Here is a 22371-nt window from a genome sequence, read left to right as displayed (position 1 = left end):
CACCCTCCTCTCCAAAGGCAACTGTGTTGTATATCCTTCTAGAATGTTCTCACATTTTATGTACTATATCCATGAACAGTACCTAGTATTGTGTTATTGGTTTTTGGAATCTAATCAACAAAATAAACTAGAAAACAAAATAGAAATAGATTCATTAATAGAGAGAATAGACTGACAGCTGTCAGAGAGGTGGGGGTTGCAGGGCTGGGTGAGAAAGGTGAAAGGATTAAGCAAGCAAACAAACAAAACCCCCCAAAACTCATAGATATAGGCAACAACACGGTGATTGCTAGAAGGTAAGAGGGGTGGGGGGAGGTAGGAGAGGTACTGGGGGGATAAATGGTGATGGAAGGAGACTTGACTTGGGGTGGTGAACACACAATACAATATACAGATGATGTGTTGTAGAATTGTACCCTGAAACCCATGTAATTTTATTAGCCAATGTCACTCCAATAAGTTCAGTAAAAAATACACACACACACACACACAGAAAAGTTGTCCCGATATACACACTACTCTGCAACTTATCTTTTTTCCACCTTATCACTGTTTTTGAGCACTGTTGATATAACCTATTTATACACTGTCTTTTCTCACCTACCCTTTCTGGGTTTTAAGAGGCCCTGGGCATCTTGAGGAGTCAATCTGGCTTGTCTTCCCAGTGAGGAGTTCGCTGAGCATGATTCTGGGTGACTGGGCAGGAATTCGGGCCCAGGACTCTGCAGGGCCTGGAAGCTTGGCTGAGGTTTTTGTGGGCTGTATAGAGAAGGTCTTGATAGTATCACACGTTGCTAAATTGCTCAACAGTATTGCACCTCGTGTAATGTGTTAGATTCATTTTTACTATTTTCTTTTGTATTGAAAAATATGAACATAAGTTTTAAAAGATATTTATTTGTTATGTATTTTGATTATAAAATCTTATGGGTTTCAAATTGACTACATAAAGCTCTAAATGTCTAAAGAGAAAATATAGTGTTTCCATAAAAGAGCCATCAGAGAATCTTGTTTCTCTCACCTTTACTTTAATAAAATAATATAGCTACTATTTATTGAAAATTTTCTATGTGCCAAGAATTTTGTTAAATCTTTATATACATTATCTTATTTAATCCATACAACAATCCTTAATATTACGTATTACGACAACTGTTTATATGCAATTCTTCATGACTTTTTAAGGAGAATTGGTGAAACCAATTCTAATTTTGTAATGAAGAAGATGGGTATTAAATACAATAGTTTTCAAAAGTAATAAACAAAGAGGCATGAAAATTTTTAACCAACTATAAAACATTACAATACCATTACCATTAAATTACATAAATAATTCAACATTGCTTGTGAAATGAAAAGATAGAATTTTGGAGTTTGTGATCTCATTCTTCAACAAGATATTTAAAATGTTTGTAAATATCTTCTACTTAAACTAAATTAGTATAATATTTTCTACCTTTAAGTACAAAATCACTACTTTTCTTTGACAAACTTAAGTAGCTACTGGAGGAAGAAATGACTGTTTTGGAAGAGAGAATAGGTACAGAAGTGTGGAGCATGAAATTACTTGAATGTCAAATTTGCAGACCAATTTTTACACTCACTTGTCAGGTCAGGAAAAAATGAACTTAAAAAAGGGAGAAAAAAACTCCGTGAGTTCCTGAAATGAACAATTAGTCAAAATTCGGTCCTTCAGTCCAGAGGGCCTCCCTGTGGTGCCTCTTCTACTATCTTCTATCCCCTGCTGACACTTACTAAACATTTTTACTAACCGACACTCTAAAACCTACTTCATTAAGCAATAGATGTTCATATAATCACATTTCTAGTTAGTAATGGAGATAATTGTCACGTCTCATCTTTATTACCTATATTGTGAGACCAATATAGGTAATCCTTATCATCACCAATAATAAAAAAAAAATAAAGCCAGGTACACATCTGAGAATGGTACAAGAAATAAAGGGAAGTGAGAAATTGCATGTCTCTCTACGCTGTCAGTTTAAAATTTGGGCAACTTAATGTAGAACAGAACAAATTTGGGTAAGACAGACGTGAAGAATGTTAGACTCTGAAAGGCAATCCATAGAGAAAGTATGCAGACGTAAGACAATTTTACACACTAAGTATCATTTCTTGGTTTTAAAGTAAAAGTGTGGTTTATCTTATTACTTTATCATTTTCCAGCTTCATGAAAATCAGGTTACCAAATAATGTATATGTGCATATAAGACAGCAGATTTGATCCTCACTTAAATGAACACCATAACATGTCTAAAAGGTATGGAATTTTTTCTTAAAGCTCTTGCCTCCTTTAAGTACAAAATCACCCTGAGTATTGTCTTCAATAAATATGTTAATATTTCTTTTGTGATTAGGCTGTAATTAGCATGTAAGTTTAAAGATACTTTTATTGTACAGTTTGTGGGATACTGAGGATTAAAATGACTACATAAAGTTTTAAACATTTAATATGGCGGTAGAATGTTTCTACTGGCAAAAAGATCAGATAATTTTGTTTTTTTCACCTGTATCTCTGTAACAAATAACTATTTACTAAATATTGATTGTGTTCCAAGTACTGCGTTAAGGCTCTAATTACATTATCTATATTACAAAAATCCTAAGAGGTAGATATAAACACGTCTATATTAGAAATGAATTTAGGCTCAGAGAGGTTAAGCAACATACCTCAGGGCACAGAAAAATGAAGTGAAAGTAACAGGATTTCAGCTCGGGTCAAAAACCAGCCTCCTAACAATTTTGTTCCAAATACCATCTTTCCCTTTCAGTCTCTTCCCTTCTTCTTTCTTTCTCAGTCTACAAAAGCAGTCAAGCCTTTGTAATCTGAAAAATTCTTCCATTGTTATTTTTCAGGAACTTCTCACATGAATGGTAGAAACCCAGAGCCACTTGGTTTTCCCACCCACTACTCGAGTGGAAACTGCTTTCCCTAAGGCTAGCCCTGGCTCCAAATTGCCTAGTTCAGTGGAGACTGTTTAGTCCTTGTCTCACTGGGCCTCTGTGGAGCATTTCATCAGCCCGAAATGTTTGATCTTTGGCTTCCAGCACCCTACTCTTCTACCCCTGATTCTCTCCCTCCTTGCTGACCATTCTTCTCATCTTGTTCAATACCTCTAGTAACGTTCAAATGCCCCAGTACTCAGTCCTTGGCCCACCATTCAAATTGGTCAAAGTATCTCTGCGTGATCGCAGCCATTTTTTACACCGTCAAATACAAATTCTTCCCAGTTTCAGAGCCCTGTGTCCAACCTGTCCCACAGGGACCCCACACAGCACGCGGTGGTTCTCCCTGTTTTCTCCTGTTCAGTCAGGGTTTCCACCACCCACCAAGGCACCCAAACCGAAACCCTGATTGCTTACTCTCCTTTGCATGCCAGTCAATCACCATGGCGGTTTGTCAATTTTACCTCCCAAATATTTCTATACCACACCCCTCCTCCTCCACCCACATGGTTCTCTTCCTGGGCTGAGTCCTCATCCTCCCTTCTCTTCCACCATGGTCTCCTAAACAATCACTCTCTCTCTCTCCAAAACTGTTCCCTTAAAATTTATCCTCCACACAGCCATGTCTAAAGTGAAAATCCAGCCACCTGTCTCCTTCAGGCACTTCCAATAAGATAAAAGGCCCTATGGGCCCTCATTCGGTCCCTACCCTCTGGTTCCTCCTTACATCTTTGGTTGCATCTCTAACAGTTTCCTGTTCGACACTTTATAGTCCCCAGTTCCAGCTGCTGATCTCATCTAAACACATCCCACCGCATCCCATGTTGGTCCTTGTTTCTTTTGTCTGGCTAACACCCAGGTAGTGTAAGGCTTGGCTCAGGTATCATCTTCTCTAGCCTGGCTTCCTTTACCTGAGTTTAATGCCACTTCTCTACTATCCCAACATATTCTATACACATCACTGTCATTGTAGTTTCAACATTTTACTTATTGGTTTCTGGATCTGTCTTCTTCGTCAATAAGTTCTGGGTCCTGTAGCACTGTGCCTGGCACAGATTTATTTGTTAATTATCTCCTTAAATTGGGGAGTAAATAAATGACTGGGTTCCACACATCATTTATCACTTATGTGAACTTCACCTAATTACTTAAGCAATTTGGGTCTGGGTGTCCTCATCTATAAGTGGGCTTGTAGTTCTGGCCCATCCTGTGATTGCACAAACCATGTATGCAAAACATAATCTATTCTCCTGGGCATTTACAGGGAAAGGCAGTCTACTTAGACAATAGTATTGCATAAATAGAGCTGTTTTTACTAATGTGTGCTTCATCATTTCTTCTTTATCTCTTCAATCTATACTCTAAGTTTATGATTTCATACCCAGAGTTCCTTTAGGTAATGCCACTTAGGACCCATATCTAAATCCACTACAAATAGTAAACTGGTTTTGAAGAAAAAATTTTAAAAATCACTGTTACTCAATACCTTTCAGAAGTTGCTTAATGGCAAATTTATGGGGGAAGACACATTTTTTTTCAAGGCAGTGTACCTGAATATTTGGAGGAGTTACTTCATTTCTATGTTATCAACTCTGTTTTGGGTATTTTGCACATAACCAGCTAACTTGCATGCTTCACTGGAGAAAAGATTTTAGGGATTTTTTAAATATCAGTTAAACAAGTACTGTTGAATATTCTATAGCAAACAACCTATCACAAATTTGGGATGTAGGTCATTTTCAATTTCTCTCCTTTCATCCAGATCTTATATTAAATTTATAGGCCTATCCTAATCCTAAACTCTCCCCAGGAAGTGTCGCTTCAGTCAGAGTAGAGGGCACTTGCCTCCCTGTGTCCTTATAGGATCTACAGTGAATCTGACCATTCACGCAGCCTTTGTCACAGCCAGTGCCAACTTGCTACCTCCCAAAGGAGTCCAGCGTAGGAGCTGGCACCTTGCAGTTGACATCTTTTTATGAGACGTTCCCGTGAGATGACAAGAGTCTCCCCAAGATTTGTTGAGTTCTAAAGGTTTACATCTAGCATGCAGCAGAAAGAAAGAAGGAACTCCTATCCTTCACGACAGCATGGATGGAACTGGAGAGCATTATGCTCAGCAAAATAAGCCAGGTGGTAAAAGACAAATACCATGTAATCTCACCTATAAGTGGAACCTAATCAACAAAACAAACAAATGAGGAAAACAGAACCAGAGGCATGGAAATAAAGAACAAACTGACAGTGACCAGAGGGGACAGGGGAGGGGATAACAGGCAAAAGAAGGGAGAGGGTCAAGTGAAGGAACACGTATAAAGGACCCATGCACGATACAATGGGAGGGAGGATTGAATGTGGGAGGTAGAGGTGGGTGAGGCAGGGAAGAGTAATGGGGGGAAAATGGGAACAACTGTAATTGAACAATTAAGAAAATTTTAAAGAAAGTACTGAAGACACCACTAAGAGAAGGAGAGTACCCTTTAATAGATATTGATATCATTGTATAAACCTTTAATACAAGATACAATGAGGTCTGTCCAGAAAAAGTCCAGCCATTGTTAATATAACAAGAATGGTTTGCACAACATCGATGTAACCCGGCCTCCAAGGAGAGTGGACTGGAATGCACATGTGTGAACAGTGATGACTTTCACTCTAGTAGTCACTGGGGGCAGCGAATGTCACTGAGTGAGCTTGTGTACTGTGTGGCCATTGCATTCAAAATGACTGAGCAAATAGAGCAATTAATCCCCATCAAATTTTGTATTAAGCTTGAACAGTCCTCAGAAAATATTCAGATGATTCAGAAGGCTACAGCTGTGGACCGCTGGTGATTGGCAGCTTCATCACGACAGCGTGGCTGCTCATGCATCATGTGCCATGCAGAGTTTTTTGGTGAAACATCAAATCCCCCAGGTGACTCAGTCCCCCTACAGCCCAGATTTGGTGCCCTGTGATTTCTGGCTTTTCTCAAAACTAAAATCACCTTTGAAAGGAAAGGGATTTCAGACTCTCAATAAGAAACAGGAAAACACCGTGGGGCAGCTTGAGGCGACTGGGAGAACTGTGTGAGGTCCCAACGTGCCTACTTTGAAGGGGACTCAGGCGTCCTTGTCCTATGTACAATGTATCTTGTATCTTGTAGCTTCTTTGATGAATGTCTTGTTTTTCATATTACATGGCTGGATGTCTCCTAGACAGACCTGTACACTCCTAAAAATTCCGATTTCATAATTCTTGGATTTTGATAACATGAAAACTATAGTAATGGAACAGGTCTGTCGATTATATATATTTAAAATAATTTTCTATGTACATATAGCGAAGCAAAATTTGAAGTCCTTTACCTCAAAATAAAATAATAGTTATGCCACATAAAACTACATTGCATTATAATGGAGACTGTGTTTCAAACATCATTAACCTGTCCACTCTACATTTATTCAGAATATAAAGATCTGGAAAAACTTGAATAATAATGTCTCAAAGTTCAGCTTCTTGTAATAATTCCAAAGAGAACTTATTGCACCTGACCCAAGAAAAAAATATTTACCTTCATTTTGACTAATAACAGTTAATTTGCCAAATTGTAAATGGTAGACTTTTGTTATAGTTTCAGACAATCTAATTGCTACATGTTGAGAATATTAATCATATTGGCTTGCCCACTAAATCAGGGGGATGGAGACACAGGGAGTCAGGAACGAGCTGACGAAGAGGGAAACCCCCCAGACGGTATAAACTGTTGAGAAAATATTTTTTGTACTAGCTAATTTGGCTTGTCCACAATGGTCCTCTTTGGTTAAAACTATTAAACTGTTTTTACGCAGGCTACAAGATGGACAAAATCAGTGAGACTTCATTGTCCTTTTAAAGGAAAAACCAGTAAATTATATTCCTGAAAAACAAAATTGGAAAGGAAAAAAAATAGCGCTTACTTTCTGTTTCTTTTCCGGGCTCGGCTGTAGGCTTCGAAACCTCCTGTTAGTGTCCTCAGCTTCTCGGGCTCCACCTGAGTGAAGGTATGAAGACCAAACCACATTACCCAGACCTGCCATTGTTAACACTGTTTTTTCTTTCCTGCTGTACAAGCAGGTTCTGCGCTGGGGGAGGGAGGCTTAACACTTGCACTGCCCTGTCAAATGTCACAGGTCGATTCCGTGGCTCCAGGCTGCAAACATCAATGGAAACAAAGACTTTGGCTTTTTACATTGTCAATATTTTGAAAATAGTGTTTTAAGAACAAAACTTGGAATTTAAGTAACTTCCAATCTGCACAATATAAATCAGAGATCCTGATTTGCTTTCTTCACTACTTGCTGTTCAGAAACTGTAAATCTGTATTTCATCAGGGGAGGACCAGAGCAGTGTTAGTGAAGGGGGTGGGCTTTGGAGTTGAGAGTGAAGTTTTAACCTGACTTCCTAGCATGAACAAAACACTTATATTTTCTGAGCCTGTTTCCTCCTCTTTAAAATGAGGAGGATGATACCTACCTTCTTGCTAGAATGGCTGTGGGTTTAAACTGTGACAAGTCACATTGAACATTTAGCCAAGCACAGAGCAGCTAGTACCACCTCATATGTGATAGGGAGACCCTCACCCCAGTCCCTACTGGTGTGGTAAGAGGGTGTTGGTCCTCTCCCCTGTCCTGCTTTATCACTGCCAGCCTGTGTGAACCCTGCCGCCTCATCACAGAGCGGCTGCCAGAGGGTAGCTGGGGGATCCATGAGGTGGGGTGGGGGTGCACCCTTTGCTGCTCACCCACAACGATCTCTAGCTTGGTTCTTGAAGCTACCTCCCCTAGGAAAAACACTTAATAAATAGGAAAACTTGTATGTCACTTGTGAGTAAAAACATCTTTAGAAAAACATTGTTATTTTATTGATCTTAAAAAAAAAAAAGACAAATTAAGAAAAAACAGTGTTACTTGTATAAACACGACTTCAAGGCAAATCCTTGGCCACCCCTTTACCCAGTTTTTTCCCAACCACTATGCTTCTTTTATATAAAGATTATAAAAATTCAGAGGTTGACAGAAATGCCTCATGAGTAAGAAAGTGAACTCTAATAAGTGAGGATATTACTATCATCTTTTGTCTTTAAATCTTCCTGACACATGAATATTATTTATAATTGATTTTTTTCTTTGACCTCCTCCCTTCAAATTTAGTACACAATAATGATTAGCGGAATGTTTCAATTGCCAAGTCTGAAAACAAGCATTTCTAATCAATCAGTGAGAAAAATGGTCAAATATGGAAAATATTTTCCTTGTAGTAATTTTCTGTATTTTGCTCTAAAAGATCCAAATATCTTATATACACACGTTCATTGGGAATAACCAGTCTATCGTGTGCCGGAACAATAATTTGTTCCAGTAACACTTTATAGGAGCCATGAAGAAAATACCTTATCAGGATGATTAGAAAACCTTAAGTAAGATGAATACATCCACGTGTTGTTTAAAAAAATTAAAAATGTGCCTGACAGACACATTTTCACATTTCATGTTAGACATGAGATTTCATCTTGTATTCACTCCCATAAAGAGACTAGGAAAGCTATTTCACACATTACATTAATGTAATTTATAGCTAATTCCACTTGTATTTAAATGGCCTTCTTGACAGCAGGAAGAAAGCTTTCTTGTAACAGAAACTCCTATTAGACACCAACTGGTATAGTGAGAGATCTCAGAAGGAATGGGTGGATGCAGGCAACAGAAGGCAGATTCACATGAAACAAAGTAAGACACCACCATGGAAACTTCCCCTGTTGATCTTAATTAAAAAAACAAAACTAAGTTATGTCAAACTATTTTTTTAAATCTTCAACTTTTAATTTTAATTCAGTAAGGAATAAGGGGCAGTAAAAACATTTCTTGTTCACTTTTATGTAAAAGGCACCGTTTTATTATTTAATATGGTAATGCTGAAAATCAGTGTTTTTTTAAAGACACTTTCTTTTAAAAATTTTATTTATTTATTTATTTTAGAGAGAGGGGACGGAAAGGAGGGAAACATCAATGTGTGGTTGCCTCTCGCGCGCCCCCTACTGGGGACCTGGCCTGAAACCCAGGCATGTGCCCTGATTGGGAATCAACCAGCAACCTCTTGGTTCACAGGCCGGCGCTCAGTCCACTGAACCACGCCAGCCAGGGCTGAAAACTAGTACTATTTTTGTTATTTTAAAGGTGGGACTCGGTGTTTAAGTAACATGCCAGCATTGAAACCCCTCTCTGACTCCAAAGCACTCAGTCTCTCTCTACTATACCAACTCCAATACACATTGAAATATATTTGAAATATAGTCATTTTATATATATAATATATATATATACATGTTTATATGTATATACACAGACATACTAAAAAATTAAGTCAAATTATTTTAAATCAAATTACATTTTTACAGAAATTTATACAACACTTGCCCAAATTTGTTTTCAAAATTTTCCTATGCTTAGATAATTCTCTGGTGATTTTTCTAAACTAAATCTTTACAATGATTTCTTCACTTAATTTTGTTTTGTCAAAGTTACTCTCACAACAAACGATATTGTTTATAAAAGATTCGATGAACTTGACAGAGAAAGCAAAGATGGTGCTTTCCAAAACTAACTGTAAATGACACACAATGTTAAAAGTTCCCCAGGGACTTTAATCATGATAAAAGGATTAAATCTCTTGGTGATTACTTTTCAGCTACTTAGCGCTGAGGCAAAGCTGTCACACAAAGGTCAAAAGATAGAGCAGAAGCCACACCACAGATTTCACAACTGAGATAAAACAGTATTTTTTCAAGTTCCCTCTTTCATTCTTCTCTTCCCCACCCCATTTCTACAACGCCAGCAGCCTTGTGGGCGGAATGGCGTCACGCTCAGCACTAAACTCAGAGTTAGGAGATGAGGCCGTCACTGCCTGAGCTTTGTGTCCCTGGGAATCCCACTTCTATGAGTTTCCCTTCTCTCGTCTGCAAAGTGGGGATAATTGTGCGTATTTTTATGGGTCATTGAGAGACTCTACAAAGACAATGGAGGTGAAGGTGCTTTATAAACACCAAAGCAGTGAAACTATTTTAGGTTCAACATGGACAGACCTTTAAACATTTTTAAGAGTTAGGTACTCATATAAATTCATATTAGAAAAACACAAAAACCACTTTACCTATGATTTCAAATATATTATGACTTAGAAGAGTGAAGAAGCTTTTTAAAAAGTGGCTGGTACATAATATGTGTTAAAAGATATTTGTTGAATGAATAAATGAGTAAATGAATTTAAAGAAAAATTTTAACTAAGCAATAGGACAGGTAACATACCACTTTAGCTGAAGTCTGGGAAATAGTAAATTAGGCAAATATGAGGCATTTCTTAAGTTCATTATTACCAAACATTTATTAAATAGTAAATATTTTTTTAAAATTCTTGGGAGAGTGGAAATTAATGATAAATAAGTAATTTGGGGTAAGATATTAACTCACCTGTAACAAAAAGGATGAACCCAACTTTCCAACAATAGATCTCATGGAAACATCACTAAACTGACTCTCAATTTTTTCCAATGAACTAACCAGATCCATATTATTACTATTTTCATCAGTGACACTATCTGAGGGTTTTGGGTCTGTGTGTCCTTCCTTTCCTCTTCACTTTGGACAGCAATATCTTTGAATGTTAGAGAACTACACTAAAGGACTAGAGTAAATCTATTCTAAATGTGACAACAAATTTCATATCAATCCACAACACATAAACAGATGAAATGTTTTGGGCAAACTTGTATATTTCAAGAAACACTGTGTAAAAGCTTATGTAACAGAAGGGTGTATTTGCCTCAGACTTGAGATTGCATTTGCTACTATTGAATATCTACATGGAAACTGCATCGACAAACTCAAGAACTCTGTACGGAGTCCCAGTTATCTGTGAACGGAAAGAGCCCTCCTTTCCCTCTTGGATCTGGCTCAGGGGAAAAAAAAGAAAAAAGTTCACAATACTATATTCCACAGTACACTAGAGTAAAGCTTACAGTCTTACCTAAGCTTTTGACTCACTCAGTTTAGTATTTTTCCTAACACTCACATGTCTGGTATTATCTAGGGCTTCATTTTTATGACCTCTCAAATTTTTGATCAGGCACTGACTATCTCAGCCTGGATCTTATCTTGCTTATCACTTTTCAAAAAACTATTTTGCTTTCTTTTCAAGAAGATTCTGTTGGTACAGAGCATTGATTGCCCCCGCCATCTCACCAGCCAAAATGTAGCCCAAATATTGTGGGTATGGATTCTGTACAGAGAAAGGATTCATTTCCAGCCAAGGTTATGAAAATTTATAAGGTGAAAGGAATACACAAAGAATTTCAACAGAGAATTATAGCACCAAACAATGCAAACAGCTCACACTAATAGTCAGGCACAGAAAGAATGTTCTTGAAAATAAAATGTTTAAACATCACAGGAGGGCACACCTCCCAAACTCAGTCCCTCGACTTAATTTCTTAAGTTATATACCCCCTGAATATGATGGCGGGCTGTCTCTGTCTTTGGATCCACACTGTCAAAAATGTGTGAGCATGTGATGCTGAGCTGACATACAGGAAGTGAATTGTCCCCAAATAGATTCTCTTATACATTTTAATGATCCGTTTTGTCTGTTTTGAATGACTATCTAGGAACTATTTTTATCTCTATCTGCCAAATATAATGGTGTGGGAAAAGTCACAGTGTGAGTCTCGAGAAGGAGCACCCCACCCATTGCCTTTCAAAACCCGTCTTTATTTAATCAGGTGCTGTTGCCCTGAAATGCAGAACTCTGGGTAATCAGGAGATATCTCTATTTGTAAACAACAAATGTTTCATTGAAAAGAAGCATTTTGGTGCCAATCTAGAAATAAATCCTTTCCTAAATTAGACTTGAGTCAGAATCCATATCGGATGTTACAATAATGAAATTGTGAAGACCAATGGGGCAATGTTCAGAAAGAGTAAAAATGGTCTGTCTACTCACAAGAAAATAAGAATTTTATTTTTTGTTATTAAAAAAGAAAAAAGAGAATCATCCCTTTCAGGTACTTAATGTCGGATCAAAGATGAGACTTACAAAATTTGTTTTAGAAAACAAGAGCACTTTTCCTATGTTTAAATGATTAGTGAAATAAGTACATAAAGATAACTGTCTTCCCCCGCAATTGCATAGCCTTAAAATGTTTGCACAGGACGGCGATTAGGTGTAACGCCAATGGAAGCTGGTTTCCTTTCCAAGAATTTTCCAGTCCGTCGCCAAGATGTGGCAGCGCGTCTCTCTGGCCATGAATGACCATGCGCTAGAGCACTGCATTCTTGGCCACTGAACCTCAAACTATAAAGAGTTCAGGGTTTAGAGAGAAGCTTGCATTTATTTAGAAAAAGTATAAATCTCTTCCAGGAGATACTTCATTACAAACTGATAACCAAAGGAAAAAAAAAGGTGTAAGTAGGAGATACCACTTCCGGAATGGTGTGATAAGGCACACGATGCCCTCTGCGCTGTCGCACAGCTTCAGTATTGGTTCAGGATTATACAGGGGTGACTCAGTCCAACTTTTCACAGATGGTTAAAAATCTCTACCAACTAATGTTGTTGGTTGGTATGAAGGGATGTGGGGAGAGAAAGTCTCAGTTTACAGTTTTTAGACACTCTGAGAAGGGGACGTTCAAATTCACTCTACAAGCTAAGAGCTTTGAAACGCTTCCAAGTCGAACTCCTGCTTGAAATGAACAGCTAATATTAATTTATAATCAGATATGCCAATTTGTATGATGTGCTGAGGCTTATAAAGAAGTTATAAACTATTTCATTCACTGAATATATTCTTTATAATCCTTTTATACCCAACCTGGTTAGTAAACCCTGTACTCATCAATAATGCATAGATAAACACTAACTAAGGTAGAACGGCCACAATTCTGTAATGGTGGAAGCCACAGTAACCAGCTGGTCTTACACAGAGAACAGGGGTGAGGAGGTTCATTTTTGCTGAGTCTCTTTTGTGTGCTGGATAAGCTATTTATGGTATCTCATTTAATTCTTAAAACATCATTCTGAGTAGGAATTAATATCTCCACTGGAGAGGCGTGAAGACTGCAGTTCTGGGAGATTAATCTGCCTACCCAGGGCCATTGTGGTAACTGGAAGAGCTGGGATGAAGCTCACACCATGTCAGAATGCCCAAAGCCCAGGCCTCCTCCTGGCCACACCTTGTTTTCTCTCTAGTTCTCTGTAGACTGTGTTCATGCAGTATTTGATGTTTAGAAACCATACCTCTTAGGAAGGAATCTCAGAAACGGCAGAATATTTCTAGTGGCTTATTCATAGTTCTGCTACATGTCATACCCCACCAAACACTGAAAGTGCCTTTCTAAAACCGTAACCTGAACAAGTCATTTGCTGTCATGACAAACAATTGACTAAAGCATCAACTCCTGGACAGCGCGGGGTGGAGACGCCAGCCCCTGGCAGACATCAGCGCTCCACCCTCAGCACCGACCTCTCAGCCTGGAGGCCGCCCGCACAACCAGAACACAGGACAGGCGCCTGGTTTGCTCTGAGTCAGTAACCTGCAGTCTTGTCAATTAATTATTTATCTTTTCCTACTCGTCCTGCTTCCAGAAAGAATTTGGAACAGCTTGCTGAGAACAAAGGCTGCCCCAGAAAACAAATGATAGGTTTGTGGGATGTGGAGCGGTGGTAGGGAGATAAGATAATAAATCTATTCTAAAACCTGAGTTAACATAGATTTTATCTGGTGGGATCTGACAGGATCTTGGATTAATTTGCTTTGGTAGACATAGAAATAGTATGAAAAACTGAGAGGCAAAGATGTTTTTAAAGGATAATGTGTAAGAAAATTGTCTGGAAAACCATTTCCTCTGAGATACTACAAAGATAAACACTAGGGAAAATGGTCCCTTCCACATTGGTAAGGTGGAGTTAATAAGATCTTACTATAATACACAAATTGTTCATAGAGTTGGCCTCTATCTTTCTCTTTTGACTTTCTTAAAATGTCAGGCATTGCCACAGTATGTAGAAGAAGTCCTAATGCACTGCCTAGCTTTTTAAAATCAGTGGTCTGGTTATTAACGTGCAAGACTTGATCTGACATCGCTGAGCACTAGGGGCTCTACGTAAAGAAAATTCACACCACACTTTGTTCACTTGAATATGAGTACAAATTTAAAAAAATGTTTCACTGGGAGTCTTTTCAAATAGATCGGGCTTTGTGTTACACAGAAATTAAACAGTTTAACTTTCTCTTGATGAACCAGGATCACCAAGACATTAGGCAAAGGCCATTTGGCTTGAAGTCAGACCTATGTTTGAAATTTTGCCTTTTCTGGTGCTGTAAATTGGGAACACTCTTTGGCTAGCTGGGCATCGTTAAATAAGGCATGAGGAAGCCCTTCCTTTGTTTTGTGAACCACAGGAGAAAAAAAAGATTTTTTGTGAAGTAGCACTTTGTTTTCCATGTGAAAAAATGAGGTTGGCCCTGAAAAGACTTGAGGTTTTAAAAAACAGTAAGTGCCCTGGAGCATTTACGATTATTATACCTTGCTTCTTAATGACAGATAAATATTTCATGTGTTATTAATATTTCATTACACACATGTTTTCAGTTTTTCACCTCTAAACGTATATTTTGAATTATTTTCTCTGAACTACTAAAAACATCTGTAGTGTATCTTGATATCAATGTTTTGAGAATGTAAACTACAATGTCAGCCAATGGGAGGGGAGATATTTGAATTTACAGAAACAGTTTTATGCTTCCTATTAAGAATTCATCTATTGCTTACAATAAGGAAGAAGAATCTGGGTTTTTGGAAATGAAAAACAGTTGCTTATTTAAATGATGGAAAATAAATGTTTTTTGGACTCTTAGATAATGACTTTTTAAAAAAAGTACATCTCCCCAAATATCAGTGAGGAACTCAGTTTTAGGAGTTTGCCAACAAGACTAATCAGAAGATTAGGACTATTGCTTAAAGTGAACTATGTTAAATGTGCATACCTCTATTCCCCTGGGGACATAAAAAGATATTTAGACAGGCATTTAGGACAGGAAGAAGGTTTCCAGGAAAGGGAGGGGGGCCATAATCTTTTCTTCAGTTAAGCTTTTATAAAATGGCACATTAAGAAAGACTTGGTTTCATTTGCACAGACATTGTAAAACAGTTCAATGTCTACATCTTGTATTTGCAGCAGTTCCATTTATATCATAAAAGCCCAATTTTGCTGTTTCTAATTATTTTTTAATAAACTGTCAAAAATATTTAGGTTTATCAACCTAAAGAATGTTTGCCTGGTCTCAGAGAGATTAGAGAATAAAATGTTTTGTGAATAAGAGTATGGAGTTCATTTTCTTATCAAACATAGAAACATTATGCCCAGAATGTATCCTGACAAGTACATATTAGGCATTATAAGCAACGGGTTGAAGGACCTCCCGGTCATTTGGAGAAAGACAATCCTTTTATTGTGCTGGCAAAAATGCTTTTGGTTTCCTGCCATTAAACCTAAGTGCCAGTGGAGGTTTGAGCAGAGTTGAAATAGCTTTATACAATATACTCTTTAAGAGAATAATACTATATACCTGGAAGAGTAATTTTTATTTCCTAAGGAGATGAAAAATTATAAGTTTATTCACTATATGTGGGGAATACGCATTATTCTCTCCTCCTGGTCCAATGTAAATTTTTCTGCTTTAAACATTCTGCATATTTCTGGCCTAGTGAATCACTTCTACCCACCGTGAGGGGGAAGAAAGACCAGAAGACCCCTACTAATTTCTTCTAAATTGAATGGTAGTTTCATGGCATTTTCATTTAATTTATATGATCAGATTGTGTTAAGTAGAACCAGACTATGGGGTTAAACATTTCCATATGTTATAAAGGCCCAGAACTTTTCCTGAAAGGAGACACCATTCTGCTTCCAGACGTTACCTGCTGCTTCCAGATATGGCTGCAGCTCCACCTGATTTTACCCTCGCCCCAGCACTAAGGGTCACATGGAACACACGCAGGGAGAGCTGTTCCCTGGCACTTCCTGTCACCTCTGGTTCCTAGGTTAGAACCACTCCGAGCCTTGGTGGAATCTACAGATGTTTCACAACTCACCCCTTGATGATATGACATTTGGTGACTATAACCTTCCCCGCTTCACTTTATGCTCCAGAAGTTTATGAGACCTCAATGAGTCATGGAGAATCCTAATTTCAAATCCAAAGACTCCAAAGTGATGATAACAAGAGATAATAATTGATATCGGAATAAAGGTTAGTATTTGACAATGGATAAAGATTGGTATACCTTCCCTTCCTCGGGGCTTTGTTGACATAAATTGTGAACGTCGTCTTCTCTTACTAATTTTCCAGGCCAGGAAGTCAGTCCTTTGATTTGGCCCCAGACCAAGTCGCCAACATTGAACGTCCTTGGTCTATAATGTATCAACTCATTTGAAGATGGGGAGTCTGGATTCCGTAGGTCATCTTCACTACTAATGCTTTTAGCGTCTGAAGGGCTAGGCACACACCCATTAATGCTTTTGGCATTAAAGTCTCCATTGTAATGGATGTAGTCTTTGACCAGAGAACTTTCCAAACTGTTTGAGGAGCTTGGAGACTGCTCCTCTAGGACCAGGTCTTGCTTTGTGGTGCTCAGCAGCTCTCCAAAGCCACGACTCTGTCGCGGTCTGTTCCCGTTAATGTGTGCACATCTTTCCACAGTATTCTCTAGCCTCTCCTTAAAACTCATCATAGTTCTTTTGTAGTTATTATACCTGAAATTTTCCTCCAGAATTTTATCCCCTTGACAGTTTCTTGGTGGTAACAGAATTGGATGCTGTTCCCCAGGCAGAAATGGCAGTGTAGAGACATTGTTAGATCTTTCGTGACAAGGACTACTGTGAACATGGCCTGCATGATCTAAAAAGTCCTCACACTTCCACCTGTTTCGCTCCCCTCCAGGGCTTTGCTCCCCATCCCACTGTTTTTTAGATGTGTGGCAACTTGCTGACTTGAAATATTCAAACCCATCTCCCTCGTTTGAGTTTTTCCCATGGTCCAGATTCCTAGGCAGGCGAGCCCCTCTTGCATTCCTCAGCCTCCCGTCATGATCGACATTGCCCATGTTTCGTCCATGAATGACCGCACTGACAGCACTGGGGAGACTTAACGGGTCACCAATGGAAGCAGTGAAGGCACTCATGGCACTCAGAGCTGGAATGGGGCTGATCTGGGTCGTGCTGTTGACTGCGGTCGTGATGACAACCTGCATTCCTTTGTTGGCCGCATCGACGACCGCCTTGTAAATGGCATCTACGGAGGCATCGCCTTGGCCACCCACAACAAGGCCGTCCTTCGCCTGCTGACCAAGAGATGGGTCAATCCTCGGCTGCAGATCACAAGATGTATCTTGGAAAGGCGGGAGTGTAGCATTTGGATTCTCAGGAAGCGCTGTGAGCCCCGGCTGAGTGCTTATTCTTTTGTTTAGGAGAGCTGCATCTTCCTGCATTCTCACCTTAAAGAAACAGGAAGCAGTGAGAGAGAAAAAAATAATTTTAAAGACCTCAGAGAGAAAGACATAATTTTAAGATCTACCAAAAGACAAACAGATATAACAAAGAAGGAAATGTAAAGAAAAAACAAGACTCAAAAATGAAATAAAAAGCCACTCTGTATAGAAAAGCTTATGTCTGGATTATATTTGGGTACTGTTTCTTTGGTTAAAATCATTCAACAGATTTCTTAAAAAACTATTACTAAACATCCTCTAGAAAAATTAAAGTTGAGGCTGTTGGACCTTGTATGGTTTAAGGTGATGACCCCGAGTAGTCAGTATCAGTATAGGTTTTACGACTTGGAAGTCAGTCACCAACACTGCTCAGATTACAAAGAGAACCCCATTTTGAAAATGATTTCTACTGAATTAAGTGAAATACATACAACATAACACAAAATAAACATATATTTCCTTCTTAACAATAAAATATTTCTGATATAACACCAAATTTTTAGTCTTCAGGTAGGGTAGTAACACCTATTTTTCAACCTTACCAGGCCATCAGCTGAGGGACACCACCATGTTGTCAACAGGGACCATGGCTCCCTACAGAAGTGATTCTCAGTTGGGAAGAGGTGAAAGGGAGGGAACGCCCACCAGGGAAGAGTATCAATGCTCACGGCAGGAAGGATGAGTGCAGTTTGAACACGTCCCCGAGGTTATTCTAATTTCACCAACCCCATCTAAGAATTGCTGCTCCAGACCTTTGATACTTGGGATTTTCCCCACAGCGATCACTCCCTTCTTGTTTTCCCATCCTTCCCCACTAAACCAGGACTTGAGACCCATCAGCACATCAGCCACTCTCTTGCCATCCTCCCCTTGTCTACACCTACCAGAGAGAATTCCAGTCCTGAATCAATTCAACTGCCTGCTTCATCTATATCTACAGTGAGGTTTCTGAGTATCTGGCTTCCAATCGCAGCTGGGAGCTTATTGTTTCCATCAATCCTGTGATCCTCCAGTTAGGCAGCACTCTCCTTCACCACTGTTCAAATCTTCACCCACTTCCACAAGCCAGCTGCTATCCCATCTCCTGCACTGTTCTTAGTAGGTGGCCTTACTTAACACAGAAAACGGAGTTCATAGGTTAAGAATTCTCACAATTCTTACACTCTGCTCCTCCCTGCCTTCTGGCTGCATATCTTTCTCTGCAACTGCATATGTCCCAAATCCTGCCCATTTTCCCAGTATAAGGGAGCCCTTTCTGCTCTCTGAGAGTAAGTTCTGCATTTATGCTTTGGATCCCAAGCCCTTCCTCAGGAATCTAATATCCTTCTCTTCTTTATCTTCCATCTCTTCCACTTTTTTTAAAATTGAATTTATTGCAGTGACACTGGTTAATAAAATTATGTAGGGTTTCACATGTACAATTCTTTAATATATGACCTGAATATTATATTGCGTGTTACCACCCAAAGTCATTTACCTCCCTTTTACCCTCTTCTAGCCCCTCCTCACCCCCGTTCCCTCTGGTAATCACCATCTCTTCAACTTTTTTGGCTTCTTTCCTTTAGCATACAACAATGTGCATGGCTTCCCTATTTTAAAAATTGGTATTCAACCTACACTTGCCTTTGGGCACTACCCTGTTTTTCTCAAGTTCTTCATAGATAAGTTTTTGAAAACTTTTAATTCACTCTTTCATTCCTAATCTTTTTCATCCTTTCATCCATTTCTAGATCTTGCTTTCACTACTTCATCAAAACTTCATTCTTCCAATTCACTGGTGATGTTCTCATTGCTAAATCAAATAACGTCTCTTCAGGCTTTATCCACTTGTTTTCTCAATGACATTGTCAAGCATTTCCTCTCCCTTTCTAAATTACATGTTTATGAATATTTTTCTCATGTCAAAAAAAACACAAAAGTTTTCTTCATCATTACACCCCACCTAAACCTGTACTTTCCCATCCCATTCTAATCCCATTTCCTTGCATATACTTATTTTTAATGCATTAAAGTGTGTAGGTGAATATCTGGTCTTCCTTCCTTCCTTCCTCCTTTTCTTCTTTCTATCTTTCACATAAATGGTATTGTATTTCAGTTTTCTTTTGTGGTACTGCAGAACTGGAGTCTTGCAGTCTTGTGGATCTTTTCATATCAGATTATGTAAGTCTAGCTAATTTTTTAAACTATTAGATAGATAAATCTACCATAATGTATTTAACAACACCTCTACTGATGGATGCTTAAGTAGTTGTACTGAACATTTTGAATTGTGCCCTTTTGTTCACATTTTAAGATTTCTCTAGAATAGATACATAGAAGTTAAACTTCTGGGTCAAAGGGCATGTTTATTTAAAAACTTGATAAACTGTCAAATTACCCTCCAAAAGGACTGTATCAGCATATAATCAGACCAACAATATATCTGAAAGAATCCATTACCCCACACCACTATCAGCAAGATATCATCAATCCAATGACATATCAGTGTTGTAATTTATATAACTCTGATTATTCTTTTCATGTTTATTAATAATTTATCTTTTATTTTCTGTGACTTGATCATTCATACTTGTTGCTCATTTTTCTAATCAATAATCTTTTTTTCCTAATTTGTAAGAGCTCTTTTTATATTACAGATATCAGTTATTTGTTATTAGTATGCAATATTTTCTTCCAGGTTGTCACTTTAATTTGGTTAGAATACCATCCGAGGATTAATCATACAGATTTTAAAGGTTTATGTATTCAATTATGTAACTTTTTTAAAAACTACTTTGTTTTGTGTCTTGCTGAAAGAGCCTTCTCAAATCCCAAGGTTATTATTATTTTTTTAATTTTAAAGATTTTATTTGTTTATTTTTAGAGAAACAGAAATGGAGGGAGTAAGAGAGGGAGAGAAACATTGGTATGTGAGAGAATCATCCACTCGTTGCCTCTCGCACGTCCCCTACTGGAGACCTGGCCAGCAACCCAGGCACCTGTCCCCGGACCGGGAATCGAACGGCAACCTTTCAGTTTGCGGGATGATGCCCAGCCCGCTGAGCTACACCAGTCAGGGCCCAAGACTATTTTTAAAAATTCTTTATTTTCTTCTTATATTTATTATTACTCTTTCCATCTAGCTCCTAAATCTATCAGGGATTTATTCAGTTTGTCTAACTAAAAGAAGACCATGTGGCTGAAGCCAGGAAGACGTTAGTAAGGGCAGGGGCTGGAGAGTGAGGTAGGCAAAGTAGGCATGTTAACGATGTGGATTTTAATCATGAGAGCAATGATATTAAACCCTCAAAATTGTTTAGGAGGGTACCAAGATCAGTTTTTCTAACTGCTTCAAAAGGACCACTGACGTGCTTCAGACAAAATAAAATAACTTTTGCATACAAGACTAGAATGTTTAAGTATTCATTATTGAGAAATGACAGTGAGTAGAGGTGGAAGGGCGTGTAACTTCCTTGTTCTGTCTCTTCCCCCAAAAGTAAGTGTTTAAAAAAAAACTTAGACATTGTTTTCTACTAAAGTAACGCAGGGAAGGAGAGTACCTGAAAGTTCTGAAACAGACAAGCCATAGGGTTACTGTTAGCTGGGCAAGGAACTGCGGACTGTCCTTGAAATGCCTGGAGATTCTGGTAGCCCTGAAGAAGCTGCTGCTGCTGATTTGGAGGAAACATCTGATTGTTGTTTAACAGCGACTGTAGATGAGTCAGTTGATGGTTATTCAAAGTATTGTTTATTGAGGACATGTCACCTATAGTTTGAAAAACATAAAGTATAAGTCAATGTGATTCTTTGGCAATCTTATGCCTATCTTTGTGCCTGATGATTCCTGAAACAAAAACTAATAACTAGACTTACATGATAATTTTCCTTTTTTTCTCTTCAAAGTCTTACTAAGTGGTAAGGGAATAGTATTTACTATTTAAGTTTATCTTTCATAATTACTTTTTTTAAAATTTTACATCACAGAGAGACTAGTCTTTGCTCTCTCCACTAGCCAGTCCTTATATCGAACTTGTGTTAAAAATTCCTTGGAACTATTTTTATTAAAGCACTGACAATTAAAGGTAGAAATTAGTTCTAAACTGTTTTAGCAATCATAGGTATTTGACCAGATGATTAAAATGAGTGGCTCTAATCAGGGCTTATTTACAAAATTTAGTTCTCAAGTCACAGTTACCAATAATTACCACCAAATAAAATTTGATTTGGTCTGGAACTATGTATTTTATTTTTAAGTAAAAGGTTGGTTGCCTAAAAATTAAAATTATAAAGATATCTAACAATACAAAAGAAATCATTGTTATGATCATTAAAAATAAACATATAATCAGGAAGGATTATTTAATAACTAAACTTATATTCAAAATTGAAAATAGCCTTGATTTCAAATTACACTGAAGTTATTTTGAGGATGATGTCATAGAAATTGTCCCATAACTTGAAATATGTGAACCTATTATGCTTTTTAGATTATTTAGCTCCATTGATTTCAATGCCAAATAGAACTCATTAAACTAGATTATAAAGGTGTCCATAACTCTGGAAACATATATATTTATATATAAATATATAAAAATACATGTTTACATACATTGACCATATCCTTGAGAATATCAAGTATATCTGCCAATGTTTCCAGACTTTATGGAAACCATCTCTATATATTATAGTTACTTGCGTCAATCAATTGAATATACTTGACATTATTTTCTAACGTTTTTGTGATAGTATAATCTACATGAAGGATTTTGTTCCTAAGCCACAAAATTTTACAGAATAATCCTGTCTGAATAAATCTAGCAGTAGCTATCAGGGCTGTTTCCTCGAACTTGGGCAAACTTTAATTTTGAAT

The 22371-nt window shown here is 37.9% G+C and overlaps 1 protein-coding gene across 3 annotated transcripts in view; it reads right to left on the bottom strand.

Moving 5' to 3' along the window:
• The window catches only part of MBD5 (methyl-CpG binding domain protein 5), a 148635-nt gene that overhangs the window by 5386 nt on the left and 120878 nt on the right, over positions 1–22371 (bottom strand). For all 3 annotated transcript variants that reach the window (XM_054562611.1, XM_054562610.1, XM_054562609.1), the window contains 3 exons: positions 21062–21267; positions 16320–17528; positions 6903–6976 (listed from right to left, as the gene is read on the bottom strand). In XM_054562611.1, coding sequence (XP_054418586.1) covers positions 6903–6976; positions 16320–17528; positions 21062–21267 — 1489 coding nt within the window. The remainder of the gene's footprint in view (positions 1–6902; positions 6977–16319; positions 17529–21061; positions 21268–22371) is intronic.

This window comes from Pteronotus mesoamericanus, unplaced genomic scaffold, assembly GCF_021234165.1.
Source record: "Pteronotus mesoamericanus isolate MK-2021 breed Mesoamerican mustached bat unplaced genomic scaffold, CSHL_Meso_final scaffold_651, whole genome shotgun sequence".
In the NCBI taxonomy this organism is placed as follows: domain Eukaryota; kingdom Metazoa; phylum Chordata; class Mammalia; order Chiroptera; family Mormoopidae; genus Pteronotus; species Pteronotus mesoamericanus.
This window is presented reverse-complemented; position numbering and strand designations above follow the sequence as displayed.